At 48.1% G+C, this 27,007-nt stretch overlaps 2 protein-coding genes across 9 annotated transcripts in view; one reads left to right on the top strand and one right to left on the bottom strand.

Annotated features, from left to right (window-relative positions):
* Positions 1-23,971, top strand: part of immp2l (inner mitochondrial membrane peptidase subunit 2) — a 62,849-nt gene extending 38,878 nt beyond the window's left edge. For 3 of the 8 annotated variants that reach the window (XM_055509686.1, XM_055509680.1, XM_055509685.1), the window contains 5 exons: positions 5,217-5,315; positions 19,448-19,513; positions 22,498-22,600; positions 22,825-22,902; positions 23,679-23,971. In XM_055509686.1, the coding sequence (XP_055365661.1) occupies positions 5,217-5,315; positions 19,448-19,513; positions 22,498-22,600; positions 22,825-22,902; positions 23,679-23,804 (472 nt within the window). In that variant the 3' untranslated portion in view covers positions 23,805-23,971. The remainder of the gene's footprint in view (positions 1-5,216; positions 5,316-19,447; positions 19,514-22,497; positions 22,601-22,824; positions 22,903-23,678) is intronic. The other 5 variants (XM_055509681.1, XM_055509682.1, XM_055509683.1 and 2 more) reach the window with 5 other exon arrangements.
* LOC114857282 (leucine-rich repeat neuronal protein 3-like) lies at positions 9,125-18,656 on the bottom strand. The gene is made up of 2 exons (XM_029153629.3): positions 18,339-18,656; positions 9,125-11,955 (listed from the first exon to the last, which is right to left on the bottom strand). The coding sequence occupies exon 2, from the start codon at positions 11,613-11,615 to the stop codon at positions 9,525-9,527; it is 2,091 nt and encodes a 696-aa protein (XP_029009462.1). The 5' UTR covers positions 11,616-11,955; positions 18,339-18,656; the 3' UTR covers positions 9,125-9,524.
* Positions 23,972-27,007: the final 3,036 nt, after the last annotated feature.

The raw sequence follows: 27,007 nt of genomic DNA, 5'->3' as shown, positions 1-27,007 counted from the left end.
ATAATTCCATTAAAATGGCTAACAAGCTGTTTGAGTGTTCTTCAGAGTCCAGAGCCTCCAAAGGAGATTAGGCTGTGATGTGGGCTCTGCAGTGACAAATCCTGACACTTTCATCCCTCACAAGGTCAGAATCAACACCCAGCTCTTTGATCAGGACATCAGTTGCCGTCAGCTCTGCTGAAGTATTCCCACTAAAGACTGTGTGAGACATCCAGGATGCAGTAGCAGAAGGAAGGCGTGGTTCCTCTTGTAGCTCGGTTATTAGATCACGGTTCCAGGTTCGAGCCCCGCTTCTGGCTGCAGGTGTGTTCTTGAGTAAAACCCTCAACATAGCATCTCACTGCTCCCTCAGTGGATGGGGTAAAGGCAGAGGATGGATTTTATTGTGACATTGTAACAATCGTAACATACTGTATGACAGATAAAGGGTTTCTTCTTCTAACGCAGCTGGTCCATTTCAGCTGTCCTGGGTGCCTGTGGCTGTATGTTTCTGCAGCTTAAACAAACGCTTCAGTCCTGTGATATTGATCAGGTTACAGGAACCAAACTCGTGGCCTTTCTCTGACCTCAGTCTCCGTCTGCCATGACCTCAGCATGTGTGAACAGACTCTGGGCAGTGAGTGCTGGTGGGATGACGTGTCCAATGACCAGGTCAGTGGTGATGCTTGTTGTGGTGACTTCCTCTAGTCGTTCTCGTCCCATGCAGTAAGTGCATTGCATGTCATCCCCGGCTGAGCTGCTGGCGTCCACCTTGTCTGGAGCTGACGGTGGGATCGTCACTGGTGTAACAGTTACTGCAGCTCTGCTATCAGACCACACCGGCTGCTTGTGTTTCCCCCCGGGAGCAGATTCTGCTTCCATGATTGCTTTGAACAAGCTGCAGATCTGCTAATGAAGCTCCCATTCGGAGCGAGCAGGCATTTCTCTATTGTCTTGTGAGCGACCCAGCGTCGGGCTAACTGCCGGCTCCCCTCTGTGCTCCGGGGTTGACGGTTAGAGCCTATTTGCCATTTATAAATTCACAGCTCTGCCGTGTAGGCGCGAAGCGGCCTGGCTGTAAAGAGCCTCTCTGAATAAATAAGCTGTCGCTCCCGGGAGGAGGAGAGACCAGCGCAGCCCTGCTCCGACAGATGGAACCAGTTTTTTAACTTGTGACGGGTCATGAACAGAAATGTGCCTGGTGTGTTTATGCTCAGGGGTAAATCCAAGTTCTCGTGGTCTGTCTTGACTTTTGAAGGCTTTATGTGCTTCTTGGTGAATCCCCTCAATCATTTCCTACATTTCCCAAAATGCCTTTCATCCGACCCAGGTCTTTGAAGTCTTTCCTTTTAGCTCCTATTTTATGTGCAGCGACAACAAACCATAACCGTCGCTAAGTGATTTCCCAGTTGGCATAAAGTGAAACACTCTGTTATTGAAAGATCTGCCTGACTTAGTTGCATTGCATTCTGGTCCTTCCTGCTCATGTGGGTGTGAGTTGCTCTGTTTTCCCGCTGATGGACTTTTGCCAGTTGTGCTGAACATTGGAACTGAGCGGCTTTTCCAACAGGCTTTGACAGTGCTACAGTTAATAACTACCTGACAACTGCATATTATCAACTGAATCAAACACAGATTCACACACTTCAGTTCAAAATATTTAAAATCCTCTCATAAGTGGAATAGAGTTAGTTAAACTGATTGTTGACCAGGTAGATGTAGCCGGATGTTCCATTGGTTGTCAGGATGGTGCTGCGGCCTTAGTCATTCTGCTGTTCAGCTTTGTGCTTCCGCTGTTTGTGTTGAATAAGAGGAAGTGCAGAATGTTTGTGTGTACATCAAACAGACACATCCATACATGAAGGAAGCAGTGGCTACCTGCTCCATGTAGCAGGTAGTCACTGCTTCATGGAGTCACAAAGAGGAAATGAATCCTCCAACAGTTCAGAGGGTTCTCCTCTATGTCGTGAGTCAAGCCTGTTTGATGGAAACATCAGAGCTGTCTTAGCGGCAGCAGCTGACAGAGACAGATGGACTGACTGGTTCCTTTATTTATACCTGTGTACAGTAGAGACATGACCTTCTCCAGCATCACAAGTTTCCTAAGTCTGGGAGAAAGGTGTCCTGTGTAACCTACTAAACATGTCAGGAGAGTTTAACCCTATAGCATCAAACGTATCATATATGATACAAGAAACTTTGCCCTTTACAACATCTGTGTGAGATTTCTTTTCTTGAAAACCCTATTGTATACAATCAGACACTTGCAATACATAGATACACCAGCAGGGGACCGTAATTAATTAATCAGGGGGCTTTTCAGTGACATCGTCAGACTGAGAGATTTCAAGAAAGAGAAACATTGACTTTGACGGTTTAAAAAGGTTAATGTAGGAAAAATGTTCAAATTGATTGATGACGTAAAATAATTTAATATTTCATAATGTTTTATTAAGCCACTTAAAAAATGTGCGTATTAAATTTGATGCTGCAGATATATAAGGTAATACAACTCTAAATCAGTCAATTATCATTTTAATGCATTTCATGCATTATACATAAACTTCAGCTATATATTTTTAAAGTTAGCTAATTTAAATTTTTAATTGCATAAATTGCACGTGCAGCTTGTATGATGTCGATGCCATAATTACCATGGTACTTTTTCTAGCAACTTTTTGGTAGCTGGTTTTTAAGAAATTAGTGTTGTGTGTGTGTGTGTGTGTGTGTGTGTGTGTGTGTGTGTGTGTGTGTGTGTGTGTGTGTGTGTGTGTGTGTGTGTGTGTGTGTGTGTGTGTGTGTGTGTGTGTGTGTGTGTGTGTGTGTGTGTGTGTGTGTGTGTGTGTGTGTGTGTGTGTGTGTTTAGATGGCAAGCCATTACAGTGCCAAAGAGCCAAATGGAAGCCAAATCAAAGCCTGTCACGTTTCCTCAGCTCTGCGGTGGCACTGGTGCGATGCTGGCTGAGGTCCGTGTCTGTTACATACGCACTTTGACTGTCTGTCTTCTAGAGCAGCTACGACTGACATTCTGTAGGTTTTAACCACCAGAGTCATTTTTGCAGAGCTTTGTCTGCAGACGTAGCTTCTTCTTTCATGTCACGCTGGCTTCTTGTCGGGTGCCGTAGGTTCTGTTACATGTCCTGGCGAATGCATGTTACTATGTGCACTCAGCAGTACGAGCAGTAAATAATGCTGTGCTCTGTTTAAATGCTCAGTTAATGGGGTCATATATTCCCACGTTGCTGCATATTGGGCAGCCAGATGCCCCAGAAAATGGATTCCAGTTTAACATTTGAGTGTTAATTATAAATGGGTCGACTTAATAAAGCTGGCGGAGTGAGCTTTGATTAATATACTTTTTCCAGAAACATGTTTTACTTTAAGCTGTTTTTTAAGCGAAAAACAAATAACTTTGCAAAGTGTTTACAAAATTAGCTGGATGATTGATTGTTTGTTTCATGAAACTAGAAGGTTTGTAGAGGATATGGATGTAATGAAGTTCTGAGCTGACATGTGAAGGCTGCTCCAGGTTCCTCTGAATCAGATAAAAGTGCAGCTGACAGCCAGTGTGGGGTTCCGTTCGTGCTCAGTGCTCACCTGCAGCCAGAGGCCGCTCAGTCGACCAGCTGTTGCTGCGCAGGTGCCAGGGAGCAGTCGATCCGCCACACTTAATTGTTATGCTTATCTGATGTTCCTGAACCTGCGCCTCGAGGGCACTTCATGCCCTTGGAGGTAATGGCAGAGATCAAAATCAAGGCTTGTGTCTCTCTGCTGCTCCGACGCACCCACGTGCACGAGTAAAAGGGTAAGAGCTCCGTGTTGACCAGGAAATGTCAGTCACCCTGCAGCTCAACCAGATAAGGCTCAGACACAGCGGAGGTCAGTGGTGGAGACTGCTGGAGTCGCTCAGCTTCATTATTCTCACAATGAGAGCATTAATAACATCGATTTCATGTCTGTGCCACCTGTCAGTCATTCTCGCCGCAGTAATTGATTGCTCCTTTCTTAATTTGCTCAAGCAGCCGACTGCACGCAGGCAGAGGTGGTGGACAAGATCAGAATATTAATCACAGGTGGAAACTGACAGTGCATTTACTGGGAAGACTCGCAACATGACAGGTCGTCTCTGCATATTCAATCAATGAGTAACTGAGAATGAAACATCCCATTTACTGACACGCTGCATCTCCAGTTACGTTTAGGTTTTGATTATTGTTTCAATTGAGTCCAGGTGATTTAAACTAGGCACTAAATGAACAGTTTAAAATCCCAATGAGCCACACCAGGAGGCAGAGGACAGGAGAAACTCCCTCTGACAGGGAAATGCTCCAGCACAGGAGTGTCCAACCCTGGTCCTCCAGGCTGTAGCAGAACCAGGCTGTAGCAGAAACAGGCTCAGGGCAGGCGGCCATCTGCCTCAACGGACGGCTGGACCAGCACCTGGAGAAATACCAAATCCAAAACCTGGGTCGGTTCTGATGGAGGGGAGTTCAGTAGCTAAAGGCTAGGAAAAGTTAGAATTTCAAGATTTTAATCATTAGGTTAAATATATGAATCTTGAACATATGTGTTGTAATGATGTAATTCATGATCTAAGTGCATTAGTTGCATCATGGTCTGGACCCAGATTCCAAGTCTCTGGTTCTGACCAAGATGAAACGAAGCCGACTTGTCTTCCATCATCACTACATCTTGACCATGTTTCCACCACAATAAGCAAGTGGCTGTAGGTTTGTTTTTTGTTTTTACCGCCCTGACTCATGGCTTAAAGGTGGTGCAGCTGGAAAAGCTCGGTAATGAGAGCAGACTAAAATATTTATAGCGTGTTCATAAATAATTCCACAAATCACAGGAGGTTTAAAATCATACTTCTTCTACTTAGTGGCTTTAATTCTAGCACGACAGTGGGATCAGTGGGATTTATATCACAAAGGTCTGTTCATGAGGTCACGTGAATGACACCAAATGTTTCCCTAAAAAACAGTCTCAGCTAATTACTGATCAAACAATTGAACAAAGTGAGACCAGAAAAGATTGTGTCTATTCGATGGAGGTCCTTGAGTCTCTGGAGTCAGTGCTGAGATGAATGTCCCACGTCTGGCTTTAAATTAGCTTTTACTTAAAGCACACACTGTAGCTTTTAACAGCTTGTCTGCGATCAGACGTCTGCTGTTGAATTTGGCTCATTTTCACCCCAGGATGGAACCGCTCCATCCAGCTCGATGTTTTCTCATCAGGCTTCCAGCATCGGAGGACATTGATGGAGACCGTGTGTCTGTCAGTGGACGCTGGCTGCTGAACACGTCCTGGAACCAGTACCTTGGAGATGAACCCAGGCAAGCCATTACGTCATCGATCCCGGAGCGTTTAACCAGCAGGAGAACGCGCGGTGTCCAGACGGGGCATTGATCAGGCAGCCTGTGGTTATGTAAGGTGACGAATCGAGCGGAGCGCTGGGGGCGACGCGGCGTCTCCCAGTCTGGGGCGACAGACTGACCTTCAGCTTCACTCTCTCTCCTTGGTTGACTTCCTGTCGTCAGGCGCCGCGGGGAGACTTTGATCTGAGACTGGATCGTTTGTCCTTTACACAGGATGACATCAGGAACTGACAGGATGTTTAAATGGATTAAAAACCCTGGGAAGTCATAGCTCCAAAAACAAAGCCAGTCCAAACTGGCCTAATGGTAATACGCCACCTCACCTGAGCTCAGCTCACTCAGTCTTTCAGGGCTGCTCAGATAATGTGAAGCTGCCTTTGTGTCCATGTGTAGGGACGGATTTCCCTCCGCTCCAGTTCTGATGTCTGGTCTGTTTGAGGCCGATGCCTTCAGTTCTGACGTTTCTTTCACTAAGCTTGTTGTTGTACAGACCGTCCACTCCACCGAGCCTGGTGTCATCAGTTAGACTGTTATCAGTGATCAGCTCTGAGTGAAGCTTTCATGTCCAAATGCAGGTTTGCACAGTGCTGCATGGCTCAGTGCTCTGTGACTGTAGGAGAAGCCTCTAGACTTTCTCTTTACGTTTCATGGACTGATGTTGAAGCTGTTAAGTGCATTTATTTGTCCTGATAATGGGACCAATTGTTGACATTTGGCCAAACATTAATGAGCAGAGCTCATGGATCAGCATCATTCAGCAGGACAGCATCGCTCACAGCAGCCTGCTCTTAATTTTCTTCTAATCTTCCTCCGTCACCTTGGCTCCCAGCACTAATCACTGCGCTACGAGGAAGCCAGCGTTTAAATGTAGCAGCTTACTGGGTGATTAGAAAACGCTAAATTATTCATTACAGAATGTTTAATCATGGTCGAGCTTTAGTGGAGGTTGAGGGGATTTGAGGCCTGCTCCCCCATAGCTAGACCACACCCATCCCTCGTTGTCACTGCTTTGACTCACGACAACGTTAACTAGCAGACGATTGTCCATGAATCCAGATGACAGCTAATCTGAGTCTATCAGAGTCACCTCAGGCTGAGTCCCCTCTTCCTTTTTATGGCTGTAGTAACTGAACTGAACACACAAGAGTCTGCCTGGAATGAAACATAGCTAAATAAACGGTGAGATTAAAACCGGAAAAACTTCCACAACGCTCGGATTAGAAAGAAGTCAGCAGATAAAGACACTGGCAGCATTAGGTTTCAGCTGTTCTAATCAGGAAAATGGGACTCTGCAGCAGAGCATTAATTGCTGTGCTAGACTGGAAGCTGTTTAACAGCTCGATCCACCGATGAAGACAGTGAAACAGGATTTGGCCTTTGAGCCAATTAAGGTCTGTGAGAGAAAGGAATAAAGTAGCTGAGAGCGAGGGTCCTTGGGTAAACTCCAGGAGCTCACGGGCGTCAGCAAAGGCCGACCGCATCTGTAGCCGTGTGTCGATGCGCGTGTGAAACTAAAACTTCGGAGTCAGTGTTTCCTGGAAAAGATTAAAAAAGTAACGAGCAGCACAGAGAAAAACAGAAAATAAGTCTGTGGGAGTCATTATTCAAGCTGAGCGGTTCCTGCTCCTCTACTGGAAATAACCTTGTCTTGTAAGTAAAGCTATCTGCTTCCGTTTATCAGCAGAGGTTAAATGTACACGCAGCATCTGCAACTCTCCATCATCAAACAATAATAATAGCTCCAAACGCTCCGAGCTCCAGGATCACCCAAAGTCAGGGATGTTGTTTCAGTCTAATGGGCCAGCGAGTGGGAGAATAATTGCTCAAAGCCCAGGAGGTTCTGCCTGAGGAAGGCTGCTTCTAGTTTTACTTATCCCAGCAACAAGCTGCCGGCCTGGCCTAAATACAACCACTCGTACTGTAATGGGCTAATAATTCATGAGGAAAACAGTTTGCACTCATGAAGTTTGTTTTTTCCCACTAGTGCTGCGCTCCTTAAAGTGGAAGCATTGTAATGAGAGGTATTAGGTGTCTTCAGCTGGGATCCTGGCTTGCTTTCATGGATTATTAGCAGAGCGCTGCTAAAGCCGCTCTAACGCGGGCTCCGGTAGACGTCTGCAGGGACATAGCGTGTAGACGGAGCTCATTAGGCTTCACAGCTGGGCTTGTGTTCTCTGGATTTATTGAATGCCCACCTGCGTCTGCAGAGCTTCTCAGAGCTTGTGCCTGTTCTTCTGTCTTTGTTGAGGTACTGATCCCACTGTCTTAAAGCATCCGCTCAAACCACAGAGCAGCCTGTCGTCACCTTCCCCTCATCCTTCAAACTGGGAGAACAGCCAGAGCACTGAACACTTCCACACTGAACAGCCGTCACTGATTCTGATGTGTGTGTGAAAGACGCAGAATGAAGGTTTGCTGCTTGTTTGCATATGTAGAATGTAGAATAGTTAGCATAACAGCTAATGGCTAGCCATGGTGTTCCAGCTTGATGTAGAGCCAGGCATCAGCTGAAGCTTCCATCAGGATGACATGGGGTCACCTTGTGAGCTCTATGGCGCCTACAGCAGCAGAGTGGAGACTCGCTGCTCGTCATGCTCAGCATCAACAGGCAGACGTTTGAGGTTAGTCACCAGTGAGTTAATGGCATCTGCATTGGAGCCACGCCCACCTAAGATCAGCTGTCACGGAGCGATGCAGTGACACCCATCGTCTTCATAAGGGTCATGTGTTCTGTTGAACGGGCCTCATTTACACGTTCATACATTTACCTCTGGAGGCTGTGTCTCATCAGGATGTCGACCTTCATAAATACCTTCATCGGCTCTAGTGTTGGATAACAAGCATTATGAACATGTTGGCCTTATTAACTAATTACTAACGAGTGTCCATTAACTGTTCAGGATTTAATTCCTGATGCTACTGTGGGTTGAACATTCAGACCTAGTGCTGTTTGCTTGCTCATGTGACGTCCTTACGAGGACCCAGTCCTAGTTTCCTGGTCACTGGGGGCCGGTGGATTTAAACCGGCCAGTTGGTGCAGATGCTGTGTACTCAACTATTCCTGTTCCAGACATTCCCCAAAGAGCTGCCAGAACGTGTGCGTGTGTTGATACATATTGTCTCGTCTTGTCTGGAACGATTCTGTGTTGAACTCGATGGGCCAGTTGACAAGAACAACAATCAAGTCACCCGGAACCAAACCCAGGTCGGTTCAGTGTATGGCTCTTTGTGGTCATTCCTAACAAAGCAGCCCAGTATCTGCTGACTGTGGTTCTCGGGCACCGTGTTCTTGCTGACCTGTTCACTACCTGCCTCTAATGGGTCATATTTTAGCTTGTGGCGGTGACAAATGGCCACGCTCTAAAAGCCCTGTCCAAGGTGCTGAAACGCACTTGATCTATGACTCGCTGTCTGAGTCTCACTGATAAATGCCTCCCATCAGTTTACGTGTGACGCCGATTCATCACCTTGCTGAGGTTTGTGTTGAGGATCCATATTGGATTTTTAATGAAAGCGAATACAATGCAATTCAAAGTCAATGGCTTTGCTGATGCCGTCTAAGGCTACACACGCCTATTAAGGTAACTAGACAAATGCAGACAAAATGTGTTCCTTCAGTGTCTGTGTTGAAGAGCAGCTGCTCTTCTTTTAGCCTTGCTGATGCACATTTATTAGTCCCATTAGTACAAATGGTGTTTGACTTGTAGCTAGTTCTGAAGGACACATCTTCATATTTAACGAGCAGTTTAAAGTTACAAGACACCACACAGGTTTAATGAAAAATGTATTTGTTCATAAAACTGTTTACATTGTAGTTGGTTTATTGTACACTAGACTAACCTTTTTTGCCTTTACAAACTATATTTCAAGTTACACAGAAAAGAAAATGTGTTTGCAGACATCAAAGGCGCCTCAACAAGGTGTTTAAGACGGGACAGTTCGTTTGCTGTGCTTTACTCTGGATGCACCGCATGAATGACCAGTAGCCATGAGAATTAGGGTCCAGACGTCTGCCTGACTGGGCCTGCCCTGTTTGCATGACACATGGCTGAAGTAGAAAACAGTCTTTGTTTGCAGCTGCTTATGCAGAGAATGTGTGAGTTCAGGGCACATATATCAAAGTAGATTGTCCAGGGCGCATCGTTCTTCACCTGACGGGAACGTGTCTTACATGGACTCGCCCCGTAAGTCTATGACTGTGGCCCTGACTTTGACCCCAGACACAGAGAGTTCCAGGAAAGAAGAGGACGACAAATGAGAGCCGGGGATGAGCGGCGCACCAACCGGGTCTGCTCTCAGGTTCCTGTGAAACACTTGGCTGAACAGAGACGTATAGATAACAGCGCCAACCACAGCGACGACGATGAGGAACACAGCAGCAGCAGCCATCACCACTGTGTCCCAGCCCTCTGGTTGCTCCTCTGGGGCAGCTGCCTTCATAGTGGTCACATTAACACAGTCCATGCTATATCCAAGCTGTGCATTGACCTCAACACAAACCTGGTAGCTAGTGGACGGCTTCAGCTGTTTGATGTGGTACTCGTCAACATCGGCAGGAAGCCGGGCTGTGAAAGGCATCACCAGGATGCCGTCTCCCGCTAGAATGGACCACTTCAGCTGTGAAACCAGACCACCCATGTTTTCCCAAGAAACACTCACAGAATGAGACTGGACTGATTTGATATAGATGCGGAGCGACTGGTTTGAAGACCTGACGTCGTATCCATCCACCATCACCATCACAGACTTCAGATCTGCCCCAACGAGATTATGGGCAATGCAGGTGTAGGAGCCAGCCTCCTGCTCGGTGGCATCGTAGATCTCCAAGCTTCCCTCTGGGTGCACATAGTACTTATCGGATGCGCTGCCAGGCAGGAGCCGGACGCTCAGCGGTGTCACCCAGTAGATATCAGGCTCCGGTTCCCCAAATGCCCGACAGTGCAGTGACACAGAGCGCCCTTTACCGACCGCAGTCTGCTCTGGAAGGCTCCCAGGTGAGATGAGAGGAAGGCAGATCTCCGTCATCTCCCTAAAGTGCACTTGTCGGACATGCTGCCCCTGGTACTCCGGAGGTTCCACGCAGAACAGCGAGTCAGGTTCCATGAATCGGACAGCTGTCCTGTTCATGTTGACCCAGCGAATGACGCAGTCGCAGCGTATAGGGTTGCTATGAAGACTGACCTCTCGCAGGTTTGGCAGGGATTCGACGATGCTGCGGTGGAGAGCACTCAGTGCGTTGCTGTTCAGCATCAGGGTCTCCAGCCTTGGGAGTTTGTGAAAGGCTCTGGGGTGGACGTATGACAGCCTCGGGTTGTTAGTAGCCTCAATTTTTGTTAACTCAGGGAGGTTGTTCAGGGCAAAGCTGTCAATAGACACGAGCTGCGGCATGCTGTTAATGCCGAGCTCCTTGAGGTGCATCATATCCATAAAGTCTCCTCTCTGAATTCTCTCTATTGGGTTTTTGTTCAAATCTAGAAACTTCAGATTTTGAACTCTAGTCAGTGCCACTCGAGGAACTCTGTCAAGCAGATTGTCAAAAAACGAGATGCTCTCCAAGTTTTCAAGACCAACCAAAGCTTCGTCAGGGATTTCAGTCAAATTCATTTTGGCAAGCACAAGGCTTCGGAGGTTAGTTAAAGGTTGAAAGTTCATATCTGTGAGTGTGAGGATGGGGTTTTCCCCCAGCATCAGTATGTCCAGGTTGGGAAGGGGCTGAAACCACTGGCTGTCGATGCTTGTCAGCTGGTTGGAGTTCAGATGGAGTCGCAGCAGTCTACCCAGGCCCTGGAAGGCTCCAGGGCTAATGGAGAAAATCAGGTTGTGGTTGATGTAAAACTCCTGGAGGCTGGGCAGGAATGCGAGGCAGCTGTCAGGCAGCTCCTGAATCCAGTTCTCCTCCATGTGGAGTGACAGCAGCCGAGGGAGAGGCCCCAGACAGACATCGCTCACAGAGGAAATGTTATTCTGAGACAAGTCAATTTCAGTGATGTTGGCCAAGTAGTCCAGAGTTTTCTCCACATTAAAGATGTTGTTGGTCTGCAGCAGCAGTACCTGCGTGTCCGACGGGAGTTTCTCAGGTATGTCCAGGAGGCCCAGATCATTACAGTCCACGGTGGCAGCTTCAGTGTAAACGGCCCTGGGTGAGAACCAGGGTCGTAGCTCACATCGACACAATGCGGGGCAGTGAGCGGACGCCAGAACAAAGGCAGCCAGAGACAGCCCAGCCAGCAAACAAGCTACAACTGCTGTCTCCTTCATCTTGGCCCCGAGTTCCCTTCAGCCAGTAATTGGCCCTTATGGAGTCAGCTGTTAGCACAGTTAACTTCACAAACAAAAGCTCATTTGTTGCTGCAGCGACAGAGTGGATTTGTGCTGACGGCTGGTCCCTGAAGCTTTGGCCCTGTTGTCTTCCAGCTCCTGGCGAAGTGAGGCAGCCTTTCAGTTGGGTCCGTGCCAGGTTGTCAAGGTCGGCGTGTCCTTTAGGAAGAGGCGCTGAGGGGCTGAGGGGCTGAGGAACGTGGTGACTCCAGCTGGAGACGAATGGCTCTGCCTTCCATCATTATTAGCCGCCCTCGCTGTCACTGGTGTCATTTTCCATCTGTGGACAGAAGAGAGAGAAAAGGCCAGTAAAACACACGCTCTTAGGACGTATTGACATTTAGGAACGCAAGGATTCATTCAGCTTTTTCAGCCTCATTTGATTTTATTGATTTTCTTGCGTCGTTACAGCTGTAAGTCATGAAGAATGTGACCTTATTTACATTATCTGACAGGTGTGAGTCTAAAAGTGCTGCTTTTGAATCAATGCAGAATGTTCTGGGCTGTAGGTGTCCTAGAAAAGATGGAGCCCTGGTGCGATTATGCAAAGTCTGGAGGAAAAACGCTTCATTTAGCAAAGCTTCACCAGCTCCTGATCTTCTCTGCAGCTCGCTCACTTACTAAATTAGCCTCATCTGTACGTCCACCAACGTGTCACATACTTTACGCATGCGCTGATGATCAGGTCCAAGGTGTTACCACAGAGGAGAGAGTTGGTCTGTTCACATCTGAATCCTTCAATGTTTAGTTGTAGGTTAAGATTTGTTGTTTCATGTTGAGACTTCCTGAGTTTTTATTTCTCTACACAAATCTTCAATTTGTGTTTGATAAGAGGTGATGAGGAACATTTATGTCCAGTGAATAATGTTCAACAATACGCTGTTTATTCTACTTCATGATGCTTTTTACTTTACAGTAACTTCTGCACCTCAGCCAGTATCAGAATTTGTGATTAGGTTATAGTTAGTTTGTCGTCATCTTTACATGCCTCACTTCCTCGTCCATTTTTCTGTACCTTCATTCAGCTCATTAACAGGTTTCAGGCCCCCATAGCTGGCGATTGTTCCATAATATAGATGTTCCTCCACGGTTCTGTACAGTATTTGCGAAGGGAAAACGCCTTCAAGGCTAATGAAGAGATCACCTTGTGAATAGTAAGTAGTGAGTGGAGATTCTCACTCGCTCATCTGCTTCTTATTACTTAACACTAAGAGCCTGCAGTGACTTACCTCACATCGCCTTCATGCACACACACACATGCACAGTTACATAAAATGCAAATGAACAAGGTTCCTAGCTTTCATTAAGCTGTTCTGTTCTGGCCTGGATGAGGAAAAAGGCACGCTGTGGTAATTCTGTCCTTTTTAACGCGTTTGGAAATTCAACAGTCAGCATTATGTAGCTGATGCAGATTTTGATCCAGGTTTTACTGTAACAACCTCCTTTTCTAAACTGCAGTTACAAACATAAAAATTGGCAGCAGTGATATAGACTCAGACCAGCCGGAGAGACAATATGTCCTGGAAGTGGCACCTAATCCTAAAGCACTAGTGCTTTAGGATTATCATCACATTATGGTTTTAGCCGAACCCATTTAAATCTGGTGCAGGAGGAACAGCTGTGTGCTGCAGCTGACGTGGAGCTGAGGTCATCGCTGGAGCATCACCTCATAAATTGGGTTTGTTTCATTGTTTACAGGCAGTGCGTTTCGATCGCCTTTGTGATAAAACCAGTTTGACTCAACCATAGAAGGACGTTGTGGCTGGTTCCCCAGCCGCGTAGCAGCTACAGCGCTGGAGTGAGACTAACTAACTCCCCTCTTGCTTCTCTCCTGGATCCTCAAACTCCCTCCCTCCTGCAGAAAGCCAGACATTATCTATAAACAAGCAGGATTAGGTTCTGCCCGACTCCAAACACCCACTTTGGAAGTTATCAGCCATAACGAATGGGCTGATCAGAACTTATCAACACATTCATACGGGCCAGTAGGTGCCTGCTCTACCTACTCGCGAACAGCTAGCAGCTAACAGCTAGCTAAGTTGCTACGTTCAGCGGCTTCGGACGTTATTGTGGTTAGGGTTAGATAACGGGTGGGGGGTTAAGGTTACAGTTCACACAACTACACAATACCGCTAGCTACTTGCTAAGTTCGCTAATAAATCAAAATCAAGAACTTCCTCCCGTCCGAACAACAACTGCGCAACAGCGCCCCTACTGACTCTGCTGGTTAAATCATCCGAGCCAAGATCTACCTTACAAATCAATGACAACGACCTACTGCACCTACTCGCCCCTGCCAGTAGGTGGGTCGGTACCTACCGACCCATACGTATGGGCTGATAACCACTGATAATGACCAGTGAATGGCGTGAGACACTCAAATGACTGAAGCCACGAACCTCCAAATAGAGCCGTTCTCCTGACATCCAGCACAAAACACAGTATTTTAGTCAAATGACAATCTCAGGGGTTAAGGTCAGGTTTATTCACAGCTGAAAAATATCTGCTGAGAGAACGGTCAGTTGTATTGGGCCACTCATTCCAATGCCACTCTAGCTCACTCTCACACTGACCCTATGTGCTGCCAATGCACCACACAGGAACCTGGGAGATGCTATTTAGTAGGACTGAGCCCCGCCAGTGAGTCCTGAGTACCTAGGGGTCCGGGGGCCTCGGGGTGAGGACAAGGGCCTCGGGGTGAGGACGGGTGAGAAAAGCACCGGATCCAGTTGCTGGTGCTTTTCTTATTATCCTGAGATTTGGAACAACAACAGCTGATGTTTCTTCACTAAGCAGGAAGGCCTTCACAAATGCTAGTGCTCTCAGTTCTGACTCATTACAAACACATCCCTCTCTCTCCCTCCCTCTATCTCTGTTTAACGTTATTGGTCTATGAGACTCCTGCTGTCTCTGAGTAACAGGAGGAGACTTTGATGTTGTTTGCAGATCTCACAGCTAAACGTAACAGCAGACCAGAAACAAACATGGTTCGTTTCCTGTGGCTCAGCTTTGACTGTGAAGCATCATTTGTTTGTCAGTTTGTAGTAAAATGAGTTCATCAGAAGTGTCTGACGATAAACTCCAGTGAAGCTGGATGGATGCTGGAGGTGGAGGTGGATGTGCAGCTGGCGCTACTGACGTGGAGGAAGGAATGAGAATGGCCTCTGAAAGCTCCTGGTGCTGAGGATGAATGAGACAGTAAACGAGCTTTGACACATTTATTGATTGGAAATTGTCTTAGCATCCAAAACATTTGTGGTAAATCAGATAAATGTGTGTTGGGAGCTTTTGTGCAGACAAACTGTGCAGCGCTGCAGGCGTCACAGCGGGTCTGTAGTTAACAGTCCCGTCCTGCTGGGACGGATCTGACCTTTACTCTTACTCAGCTTCCTCGTTACCCATCACATTCTCCCTAATGCTCTGACCCCAGCCACCACCAGGTCGCTGCCCTCCATCAGGACCTGCTGGAAGCAGCAGCGTCTGTCCAGCAGCAGAAAGCTGAGTTCCTTCTTTTCACACCAACAGTGAAAGGAATTCATCTGCTTTTACCTCTCAAGGACATCTCAGCTTCAGTCCAATTTATTTCTAAAGAACGATCAGAGCTGCACCAGTCAAGATCTTGATGTACAAATCCATCCGTTTTATCTGGCAGAATCAAACCGAGCAGCATCGGCACCAGCTCCAGACTCTCCGCTTGCCCAAATGAGTTTCTGCTGTAAACGCTGAGTTTTCTTCTGTGTTTAAAGAGACCCAGGATGTTTCCAAGAACGCACAAAGGTGATTTAAAGACTGATTCTTAGCGCCACGCTGTAAACTGACACTGGCTGGACAGAACTGGCTGCTGTAGATCAAATAGGAAAGACGCCTTCAGGGCAGCGTCTTATTTAGGATGCTGCTCATTAATGCACCGAAACAGACGCTGGTTGTAGGAGTCACTATGTCTTCCGTACTTCGGAGGAGGTTCTGGCCATCGTCAGTCCGACCTGTTACCGACGCTGCATCTCCTCAAGGACCTTCAGCCAAAGTCACAGCCAGTTGTCATCTGGCTGGAAAACGAAGCTACAAGTGGAGAGACTGTCAAAAACTCCGTCAGCGTCCTCATGTCAGTCCAGCAGCCACATGAACAACACGGGACGGAGGAGAAATCCTACCGAGCTGCAGTGACTGATTTGTCAAACATGTTGAAATAAGGCAGAAAGAGGTGAAGCTGGCGCCAACGCATCAGAGCAGGGCTTCTTCTGAAAGCCGCCGTAAATCTCCTGGCTCCCAGTCAGATGCTGACGTCAGCGCTCAGGCAGCTGCTAAATATGTACCTGAGTCATTAATGAAGTGATTAAATAAAGGCTGGAACAGGGAACATCCACGCATATTTACCTGCTGTAAATATGCACATACTGTATGTGTGAACTCTCATTTAAAGCTTATTCGTTATTTTTAAGTTTTAGCTCATCCTGTTTTTGTCTTTTGTCTTCTTCTGTGTCTCATTGATGCTGAAAACAACAGAATTTCCCCATGGGATTGATAAAGTTTGATCTTATCTGACTTAAGGAATATCAACGAGGAGAAAATACAACTAGATTAAATTCTGTCATTATTTTTTCCCCAATGACTTATGAGAGGCTTTTAAAGACAAGACATGAGCAAACTTACATCCAGTCGTAATAGATAAATAGTGAGAATCGTCACTGAGCTGACCGGCCTGCAGCTGCACAAGCAGAAACTGTATGTTCATGATTCAAGCTGGTCCCAGCACGTCCTGGATGGGTCAGCTGTGGTAGAGAAGGGGGAGATGTACACGTCATGTTTGGACTTGGTTCTCTAGGTGCTGGATGGACTGAAGCGTCCTTATTGGTCAGAACCCAGTGAAAAGAAGCGTGGCGTCTCTGCTGTAATTGACTTGAATCCATTTATTGACTCTTTTGTAGTTCAGTTATTCCACAGCACAAAGTAAAATCCTTTCAGTGAAACCTCTCTCCTGGCTTTTAGTTTTAGGAGTGAGCAAACTGCAGTGCACCAGGACTGACGGGTTCAGATGCTGAAAGGTGGATGGAGGTTGGTAGAATCCCAGCCGTCCGTTCTGTAACTGGTTTCACTGGGTCCTAACCGTAAGGACGACGGCGGGTGGAGTCCCGCTCCCCCGTGTGTCAGCATTGACTGGCTGTTAAAGCGTCGCTCTGAGGCCACATCGAAGTACAGGCTCCGTAACCGTGCATGCAGTCCCAGACACCGACTAACAAGCTGCTGAACCTGATCCAGGCCCTGACAGTCCCACTGCATCGGTTTATAAGGAAGCGATCCAGGAGCATGTTCTCGAGATGTTGCATTCGTCTTTCTCTCTCGCTGGTTAACATGTTCCCCACTGAGTGTGCAGCTGTGATCTCAGAGCCAGTCACTCCTTACTGTACGCATCAGCTGACAGTTGAGTAGAAGCTCAGTTTAGCAGCTGCTGCATGTCCTAGCTGGTAGCTCCCAGTCTCCTCTCCGCCTGCTATGGAACAAGCAGGGTTGAACTTCAGGACTGGAAAGCAGCAGCTGATGTTTTAAAGATGACGACAAGCGTGTCGATCGGGCCCCTGGTTGTTTCTGCGGCAGCCACTAGGGGGCGTCCTGCTGAGGCGTTAGCATGGCAAACAGCCACGCTGACACCGGGGCTGCTGGTCTGTGTCTCAGCTGATGATTTATTCATATACGGTTTCAGTGAGGGTCTCTGTGACAGGATGCTGAATTGGATCTGGTTGTAAATCCCAGACAACTGTAAATGATTCAAACACCATAAACCTTCTAAATTTGAGAAAATCAACACTTGCACATAGCAGTTTGTGTTTCGGTGTCTTTAGCCAGAAGTTTCTGCTGATGGATGATGGAAGACATTTTTCATCCCTGCCCATGGGTTCTGTGTTTATTTACTAATGTAAAGAATCAAACGCATCACTCGTCTGAAGTGAAACGTTTTCTGGTGGTGAACAGGTGCAAATGTCACATCAGAGCTACGTGCTTCTACTGTGAAACGCAGGAAGTGAATATTCAGAGAAGCGGCCTTGTGTCCCTGTTTAATTAGCACTTAGTCACACTGGAGCGTTCCGCCTCCTGGTGCCGGTACATGAAGCCAGCGAGCTGCTGTGCGAGCCTTCAGACGCATGTGATGAGGATGGAGGATGGAGGACGAGCGCTGACGTGCTCCTTGTGGCTCGGAGCCGGCGGCGCTGCAGAGACCGCCGTCCGCTGTTAAGTCGCAGTGAGGTTGAGGGTGGCAGAGCCGGGCAGCGAGGGAGCGGCTGGCCCCGCTTCCCCGCGCGGGCGCTGCCGAGGCGGGGGCCACGTAGCTCATTAGTGCAGGTTACACGGTGGCTCAGCTCGTTTCCTGCCCCTCATCACTGACAAAGTGCCTCCTCCGCTTTCTCCGTGCATCAGCCTCTGTCCGACTTCAGGGGACGAACCTGTGGAGTGAGTCCGGCGGACTCTGCTCTGCCAACTCCACAGCAGCCCAACTGAGCCGAACCCGATCCCACCACTGCAGCGTCCGCATTCAAACCTGCCCCCAGCCCCGTTCCCTCCTTCCCCTCAGCTGTCAGAACCGCAGGCTGAGCCGTCACAGCGCTCAGACTGCCGCAGTCCTCTCAACACACACACACACACACACAGTCACGGTGAGGAAGCACTCACCAGCAGAAGCTGCGTCCGTCACATCCCATGCAGCGGCAGCTCCTCCCGGCATGGCTGCAGCAGCACGGACCCTGCGTGTCTGATTCTAGACGTGCAGCGCTGCATGTTAACGTCCAGAGGCAGCAGCAGCTCTTTTCCTCTTCTCCTGTATCTCCAAGAACAAATGTCTTCTCTCTTTACCTCTGCACAGCGACAGAGCGATGTAGCGAGAGGGTGGAGATTGGTCGGCACAGAGAGAGAGAGAGAGAGAGCGAGACGGTGAATGATAGGTTGTGTTTGTCGTTCCTACATCCTTCCTCTCCTCTGCTGAGATCATCCATCACTTTATTACACACATACACACACGTTGATACAAAGCAGCTCCCCAGAGTGCAGCCAATGAGTGCTCTGGTTCACAGCTGTGCATTAATCCAATTGGTTTAGCAAGCTGTCAGTCAGTCATGATCCCCTGGATCCCCACGGCAACGACAAGGAGCAGGAGGAGGAGGGAACGGGGATCAGGAGTGGAAGCCGGAGAGGAGCAAAGTAAAGTCAGATGAAAATGCGAGACACCAAGATGCCGATTTGGTTAAAAACAACAGGACCAGATTCAAACTGTCCAGTTCACACTCGTACAAAGTGGAAGCAAGTGGTGGTTCCTGTTAGGAAGCGGTGGCCGCTGAGTCAGGTTGGAGCTGCTGTCCGAACTGGCTAACTGTAACAGAAAGTCAGGGTTGGTGGTTGAATTCCCGGTCACTGCTTGGCCACTGAACCTGTAGCCTTGATCTTCTCTGTACAAACCCAAATAATCCTTCATCTACAGAATCAGATCTAAAGATTCTGACAACCAGCAACAATGCCCACGACCTTTGCATTTACAACGGAAAAACCACTCCCACTGAAGCAAGTGGTCCGACGGCTCCAGCCCAGTTATTAATCCTGCTTCTTCGTTGCTCGAGGTCTTAGGAACCGCGGACGCTTCAGTTAGTTGGGCTGTTTTAATGTTCTGTTGCACTGGGTCGAGTAAGGCAGCGTATCTGAGATGACACGGGATCGATTGCTCATCAGAGATACAGAGCTGCCACATCAACACAATAATCTGCTGCTGGTTGTTCTGTTCATTGTCTCAGGTCCCCGAGGGATCCTCAGCAGAAGATCATCAAGAGGGTGATTGGCCTGGAGGGAGACTTCATCAGGTAGGGAAGCGTCTTCACGTGTCGTAATCTGCCTCTGGCGGCTCCATCACAGAAACCAGCTTCGCTCTGGGTAGAACCCGGCTCAGCCATGTGGAACACGGGATCTAATCAGCACACGCTTCCACTAGTACAGACTGTGCGGAAACCAGCTGACGGATGGAGGAGCAGGACTCCAGGCTCCGGTTCCAACACAGTGGTTGTACTGGAAGTGATGGGACGAGTCCAGGCAGTTCAGCTCCAGTGTGGTAGAAGCTCTTCCCAGACTCAAACGTCCTCCCCGTAGTGAGCAAGGCCTAATTCAGCGTCACCTGGAGCAGGTTAATAGCCGCTGCTCGTCTAGAAACAGAACCAGTGACTGAAGCTCATAGCTGACATCATCCTTCAGCTCAGATGAAGCAGCACTAGTGAAACCTCGTGGACCGGTCCAGTTACTGGCACCGCTGAGTCCCACCATGGAGCCTTCTACAGTACTTGTAGTACTACACATGGTCCACCCGTCAGCCGAGACATGGGCCCCCTCGCTCTGTGCTGGTTCCCCGGCCCGTGGAGGTGTGGACTCTGCTAGAACCTGAAGCTGTGGTTCTGATACCACATGTAGGCAGAGCCTCCACTCACACTAAGGTCTGTGCTCCACTGGTTTCCTCTTGGTGCCGTTTCCATCTGGAGACAGCCGTGCTATTCTGAGCTTGCTCAGTCCTCAGCCCCCACGTCTGTCCGTCATCCTGATGAGCCGTCATCGTTTTTGAGGCCCAGAGGTCCCGATGAGCCTCCACACAGACAGCACAGCGACTCATTTTATAGTCCCATTAGGTGGGTTCTCTAGTGGAGCTGGTTCCCCACACAGTTCTAGGTTCAAGGTTCTAACGTGGCTTACATGTTGAGCGGGTCAGAACATCTCTATGCTCCACATAGTGGATGTGTTGCTTCCATCCTGAAAATGTAGTTTCATTTGGTTTATTCCTTGAGCTGCTTCACGGTTCTGCAGTTTGAAGCAGTGAATGCGACACAGACTTCGTCTGAGGTCCGATCTCCACCTGCATACTACACTACGTGCTAGTACATTATACTACTCACTACTACATGCTAGTATGCCATACGGGACCCTACTACGCCCTACTACATTATACTACTCACTACTACATTCTATTATGCCATACTGGACCCTACTACGCCCTACTACATTATACTACTCACTACTACATGCTAGTATGCCATACTGGACCCTACTACGCCCTACTACATTATACTACTCACTACTACATGCTAGTATGCCATACTGGACCCTACTACGCCCTACTACATTATTCTACTCACTACTACATGCTAGTATGCCATACTGGACCCTACTACGCCCTACTACGTTATACTACTCACTACTACATGCTAGTATGCCATACTGGACCCTACTACGCCCTACTACATTATACTACTCACTACTACATGCTAGTATGCCATACTGGACCCTACTACGCCCTACTACATTATCCTACTCACTACTACATGCTAGTATGCCATACTGGACCCTACTACGCCCTACTACATTATACTACTCACTACTACATGCTAGTATGCCATACTAGACCCTACTACGCCCTACTACATTATACTACTCACTACTACATTCTAGTATGCCATACTGGACCCTACTACGCCCTACTACATTATACTACTCACTACTACATGCTAGTATGCCATACTGGACCCTACTACGCCCTACTACATTATTCTACTCACTACTACATGCTAGTATGCCATACTGGACCCTACTACGCCCTACTACATTATACTACTCACTACTACATGCTAGTATGCCATACGGGACCCTACTACATTATTCTACTCACTACTACATGCTAGTATGCCATACTGGACCCTACTACGCCCTACTACATTATACTACTCACTACTACATGCTAGTATGCCATACGGGACCCTACTACGCCCTACTACATTATACTACTCACTACTACATGCTAGTATGCCATACTGGACCCTACTACGCCCTACTACATTATACTACTCACTACTACATTCTAGTATGCCATACTGGACCCTACTACGCCCTACTACATTATACTACTTACTACTACATGCTAGTATGCCATACTGGACCCTACTACGCCCTACTACATTTTACTACTCACTACTACATGCTAGTATGCCATACTGGACCCTACTACACCCTACTACATTATACTACTTACTGCTACATGCTAGTATGCCATACTGGACCCTACTATGCCCTACTACATTATACTACTCACTACTACATGCTAGTATGCCATACTGGACCCTACTACGCCCTACTACATTATACTACTCACTACTACATGCTAGTATGCCATACTGGACCCTACTACGCCCCACTACATTATACTACTCACTACTACATGCTAGTATGCCATACTGGACCCTACTACGCCCCACTACATTATACTACTCACTACTACATGCTAGTATGCCATACTGGACCCTACTACGCCCCACTACATTATACTACTCACTACTACATGCTAGTATGCCATACTGGACCCTACTACGCCCTACTACATTATTCTACTCACTACTACATGCTAGTGCGCTCTACTAGACCCTACTACGCCCTACATCCTTCTACACTACAAGCGTCACACAGAGACATTTCTCTGTTAACGCTTCTTGTACTTTTTCAAATGAACCCAACATGCATCTACCCCACACACACGGTTCATGACGATCTCTAACCCTTTATCTGGTTCTGTGATTGGATTTGCATTTACAAAACAGTTTCACATAAATTTAGTCAAAAAGCTTCAGCACAACTTTTAGAATTTAAATGAGCCGGTGAGAAAATGGAAACCAGCACAAGTTTCTTAGTGCTTTAAAACGACAGAACTAATGATCTTCTTCTAAACGTCTTTTGTCAGCACAAACTTCTCTAACGTCGCTATAGAAAACAAGCAATTTCAAACAGAACCTTGTCTTTTCTTTTCTCTCTTCTTCAGGACTCTGAGCTACAAGAATCGATATGTTCGAGTTCCAGACGGCCACTTCTGGATCGAGGGAGATCATCACGGTCACAGTCTGGACAGCAACAACTTTGGACCGGTACAAACTGAGCCAGCAGTCAGTCAGCACATACACAATAGGCTGCAACAATGAGAACAAATTAATAACTGAAGACACATTTCAGTGTGCAGCTGTGTTACCATGGCGACCGACCTGATGGAAACCAAAGCTGTGGCTTGACAACATCTCATTATGTGGAAGCACTAGATGAAGCTTTACCTAGAAACTAGCAGCTTTTCAACAGGTGACTTTTTCTGTCCCAGTGGAAGCTGATGGAGGTGAAGAGCAGCCGTCAGCCTGCACACTCGTGTCACATCTTGTTCTTCACAGAATCCAGGAAGGTTGTCTTTCTCTGACAGACATTGGTTAGGTTCAACATACTGTATATCCAGCCAGGCCTCTTTTAAATAATGCTGCCACACACCACAGGCTCTCACTCAGCCTATGGGTCGATCAGAAATTGTCCAAAAGCAACAAATACCCTCCCACCGCCTGTGTTAGTTATAGGAGAAAATAAGATGTCTGAATGCAACACACTCGGTGGGAAGTGTGAGCTATTAAAGCATTTCAAGGTCCAACATGGAACGACCTGACTGGGCCTGAGGCAGCAGATGACCCCATGGAGCTGCAGGGGCTCGATCCATAGCAGTGAGTCAGCCAGAGCTCATTCGGCTGCCAAGGAAGGAAGGAACCACCAAGCCCAAAAAGATCTGGGGAAGGAACGGTGAACTGAGGAGGATCCGGTGGAGGAAACACAGCAACCAGTGACCGAAGGAGACCAGGAAACCAAAGACGTTCCTGTGAAGAAGTCAACAAGCAGAAAAAACAGTTCTACCATTAACTAAGCAACAAGTCAGTTTGTTTTAAACCCACAAATCTGTTCTTAAACTGACGCTGACCTGCTCCTCAAGTGGCTGCTTCAGCTCACACAGGCTCAGTGTCTGTTTAATGGAGCCATCAGACGCTTGTGTGTGTTTGAGCTCATGCAAAGTAGCTGTAATTGATGAGGAGGGAGCAGGTCTCCAGTGGTCGCTCAGCACCGGACGTTTCCTGGAGGCTCTTTGTCTTTGCTCTGTGTGGTGCCTGGCTCTGACGCTGACCCGTGTTCTGTGTCCAGGTGTCGGTGGGGCTGCTCCACGGCCGGGCCTCCCACATCATCTGGCCTCCGCGTCGCTGGGCGCGGATCAGAGCGTCGCTGCCTCCAAACAGGGGCCCGCTGTACGCCGAGGAGGAGGACGGATGAAGATCTGAAGGCATTTTTGAGGCGTCGGACTCGGATGTTCTCTGGGGTCAGGACTGTCCTGACACACACCAGAACCCGACCCGTCACGGTTCTACCAAATTTACTACAGTGAAGACAAGCTCTGCTTTAAAACTCATTGTTCAGACAAAATAAAACCTTCGGACTCAGTGGTTTTCTAGGTTCTGTGTCCTGGACAGTGACTGGACTAGAGCTTCTAGTCTGATCCACTGTCATGAGGTCGTCATGTCTCCTGCACTCAGTGATGTGACCTCCATTACTTTCCCACATGCTGCTTTTTGCTGCTTTGTTTGCGTTGCAGGTGTTGACACCTGTGACTGAACATCCAGTGTGAATTGCTTCATCAAGCAGTTTAATTAGAGAAACAGCTGCGTCGTCCTGCCTCTCACAGCTGAGCAGCTCTGTCTTTTAAGAGGCACAGCACTGATTTGCATGAATCAAACAGAAGAAGCACTCGAATGCTGAATTCTGCCAAATGGAGCTGTTGATTCTGTGAGGCTAACAGCTGTGTGGCGGCGTAATGGGAACCGGGGAGGCACAAGTGGGTCTAAATGCAGGTGTACACAGCCGCCACCGAGACACACGGCAGCATCATTGATTCACTGAGGTTTAAGGTTAATGTCAGGGCTTTAGAAAAGATAAAGCAAAGTAAAATGCCAGAGCTGCAGATGACGCTCACAGTCTGACGGCGTCCAGGAGCAGCTAATGACACGTCTGTCACTACCTCACATCCTGAATTTACCTTCTTCACTTTGTGTGTGTGTGTCTGTTTGTGTGTGTGTGTACTCGTACTTGCATCAAAGTGAGAACCAAAAAACCTATTTTCCTACCAAAGTGAGGACATTTTGGCCCATCCTCACTTCTTTGAAGGCCTGTTTGAGGGTTAAGATGTGATTTTATGTGTGAGGGTAAGGGGCTAGGGAAGTCATTATGTCAATGGAGGTTCTCACTGTGATGTATGTACAAGATTGTGTGTGTACGTGTGCCTGCGTGTGTGCGTGCGTGTTTGTGTATTTGTGCGCGTGTATGTGTGTGTGTGTCTGTGTGCATGCGTGCGTGTGTGTGCGCGTGCGTGCTTGCGTGTTTGTGTATTTGTGTGTGTGTGTGTGTGTGTGTGTGTGTGTGCACTAAACTGTTGTTCCCGTGCCAACACATGCTGACAGCTGCAGCTGCTAGGATACTGGCATGGGAGCTGTGGGCTTGTTTAGATGTTGAGCATCACTGTGCCAACACAACGAAAAGACTTGCGGAGCTTAAAGGAAACGCAGACGCTCCTAATGAGGAGACACTTCTTCTCCATAATGAAGATTCACCTGCGTAGATGCAGTGGTGATCCTGGAGTATGAGGGGCCCAGGGCGTGGGTCCACCAGGGGCCCCTCAGAGGTTATTATGTTGTAGTGACCAAATTAGACCCAATGGGATTGCCTCAGTAATGAACCTTCTACTACAATCTAGTTACAACAATGCAGATTAATCAACGGGCAGCTCGTTTACCTCAGCCACAGCCGTATGTATACTGTAGCTATTCTATCAGAGTCAGATAAGTTTTATTGCCAGGTCCTGTAGAGAGCACTTTACAGAGCCAGGAACTTGTCTTGGTGTTGGCAGGTGGTGCATCTTAACATACAAACATGACATACTGTAGTAGTGCACATTGAAGTAGATTAAAGTAAAATATAGCTATAAACAGACTATGTTCAGTGGGATGGGTCTGAGGTGGTGTGACCTGTAAAGTGGTAGTGGCTGTCCTTGGGTTGGGGGGGGGCACTGTTCAATAGACTGACTACAGTTGGGAAGAAGCTGTTTTTGTGGCGCGAAATCTTGCTCCTGATGGACCGGAGCCTCTTGCCAGAGGGGAGGGGCTGAAAGCGTTGTCCTGGCTGAGAGGGGTCGGCTACAATCCTGGCTGCCCGTCTCCGGGTCCTGGAAACGTGCTGATGTTCTGCTCCCACTGGAGGTCCTGGCTGTTGATGGTGCCCAGGAAGCGGAAGGACTCCACAGAGGATGACGGGGGGGTGTCCTTCCTGAAGTCCACTGTCATCTCCACTGTCTTCAGAGCATTGAGCTCCAGGTTGTTAGCGCCGCACCATGACACCAGACTGATCTCACTCCTGTATGCGACTCGTCACCAACAGAGATGAGGCCGATGAGGGTGGTGTCGTCAGCAGACTTCAGTTTGACAGACTGGTGTCCAGATGTGCACAGGGAGAATAACAGCCCTGGGGGGATCCGGTGCTGGTTGTCCAGGTATCAGAGACAAGCTTCCCCAGCCTCACATGCTCCTGTCTGTCCGTGAGGAAGTCTGTGCTCCACCTGCAGGTGGAGTCAGGCACATTCAGCTGGAGAGTTTGTCGTGGAGCAGGGATGGAACTATTGTGTTGAAGGCAGAGCTGAAGTGGTTGTGGTAGCTCACCCTGGTGCGTGTTGGAATGACGCTGGCCTTACAGAAGGTGATGTAGGACGTTACAGTGTGTGTGTACTTGTCCTGAAAACGTCCCAGTTTGTGCAGTCCAGACACTCCTGAAGTTCCCCCACAGCTTCACTGTAGGCTGGAATCAGGTGCACCATGATGTGTTCAGACAGGCCCAGCGCTGTACACCACCATCAGCGATGGTGTACAGTAGCAGTGGTCCAGTACCTTTCCCTCTCTGGTTGGACAACTGTTTGTATTTGTGGAGTTCAGGTGGAAGGTTGGCTTTATTAAAGTCTCCCAGGACAATGACTAAGGCGTCTGGGTTTGTCCGTTGTATCCTCAGAACCTCCTCAGCCAGCGCTCGCTGGGCAGCGCGCACGTCGCCCTGTGGTGGGATGTAAACGCAGACGAGGAAGAATGAGGAGAACTCACAGGGGGAGTAGAATGGCCTGCAGTTGATGGTGAAGGTCCCAAGGTCTGGAGAACAAAGTTGATAAACTTCTGAAACAACGCTGCACCAGCCGCTGTTGATGGAAAAACATATTCCACCTCCTTTCGCTTTGCCGGAAAGCTCCGCGCGTCTGTCCGCTCGTTTCAGTTGGAACCCAGCAGCTGTAGCGCTGTGGCGGGCCAAGGGGGTCGTTTTCAAAACGCGTCATGTCAACTGGCCGCCATAGACAGACGCCATAGTAGCGCAGCGTCCCGTATGAGGTCGCGCAGCCATGTCTCCGTAAAAGCAAAGGTCTCTGCAATAAAACGGACAAACTGACC

This window comes from Betta splendens, chromosome 6, assembly GCF_900634795.4.
Source record: "Betta splendens chromosome 6, fBetSpl5.4, whole genome shotgun sequence".
In the NCBI taxonomy this organism is placed as follows: Eukaryota; Metazoa; Chordata; class Actinopteri; order Anabantiformes; family Osphronemidae; genus Betta; species Betta splendens.
The sequence above is the reverse complement of the archived record's forward strand: the minus strand, read 5'-3'. Positions and strand labels throughout refer to the sequence as shown.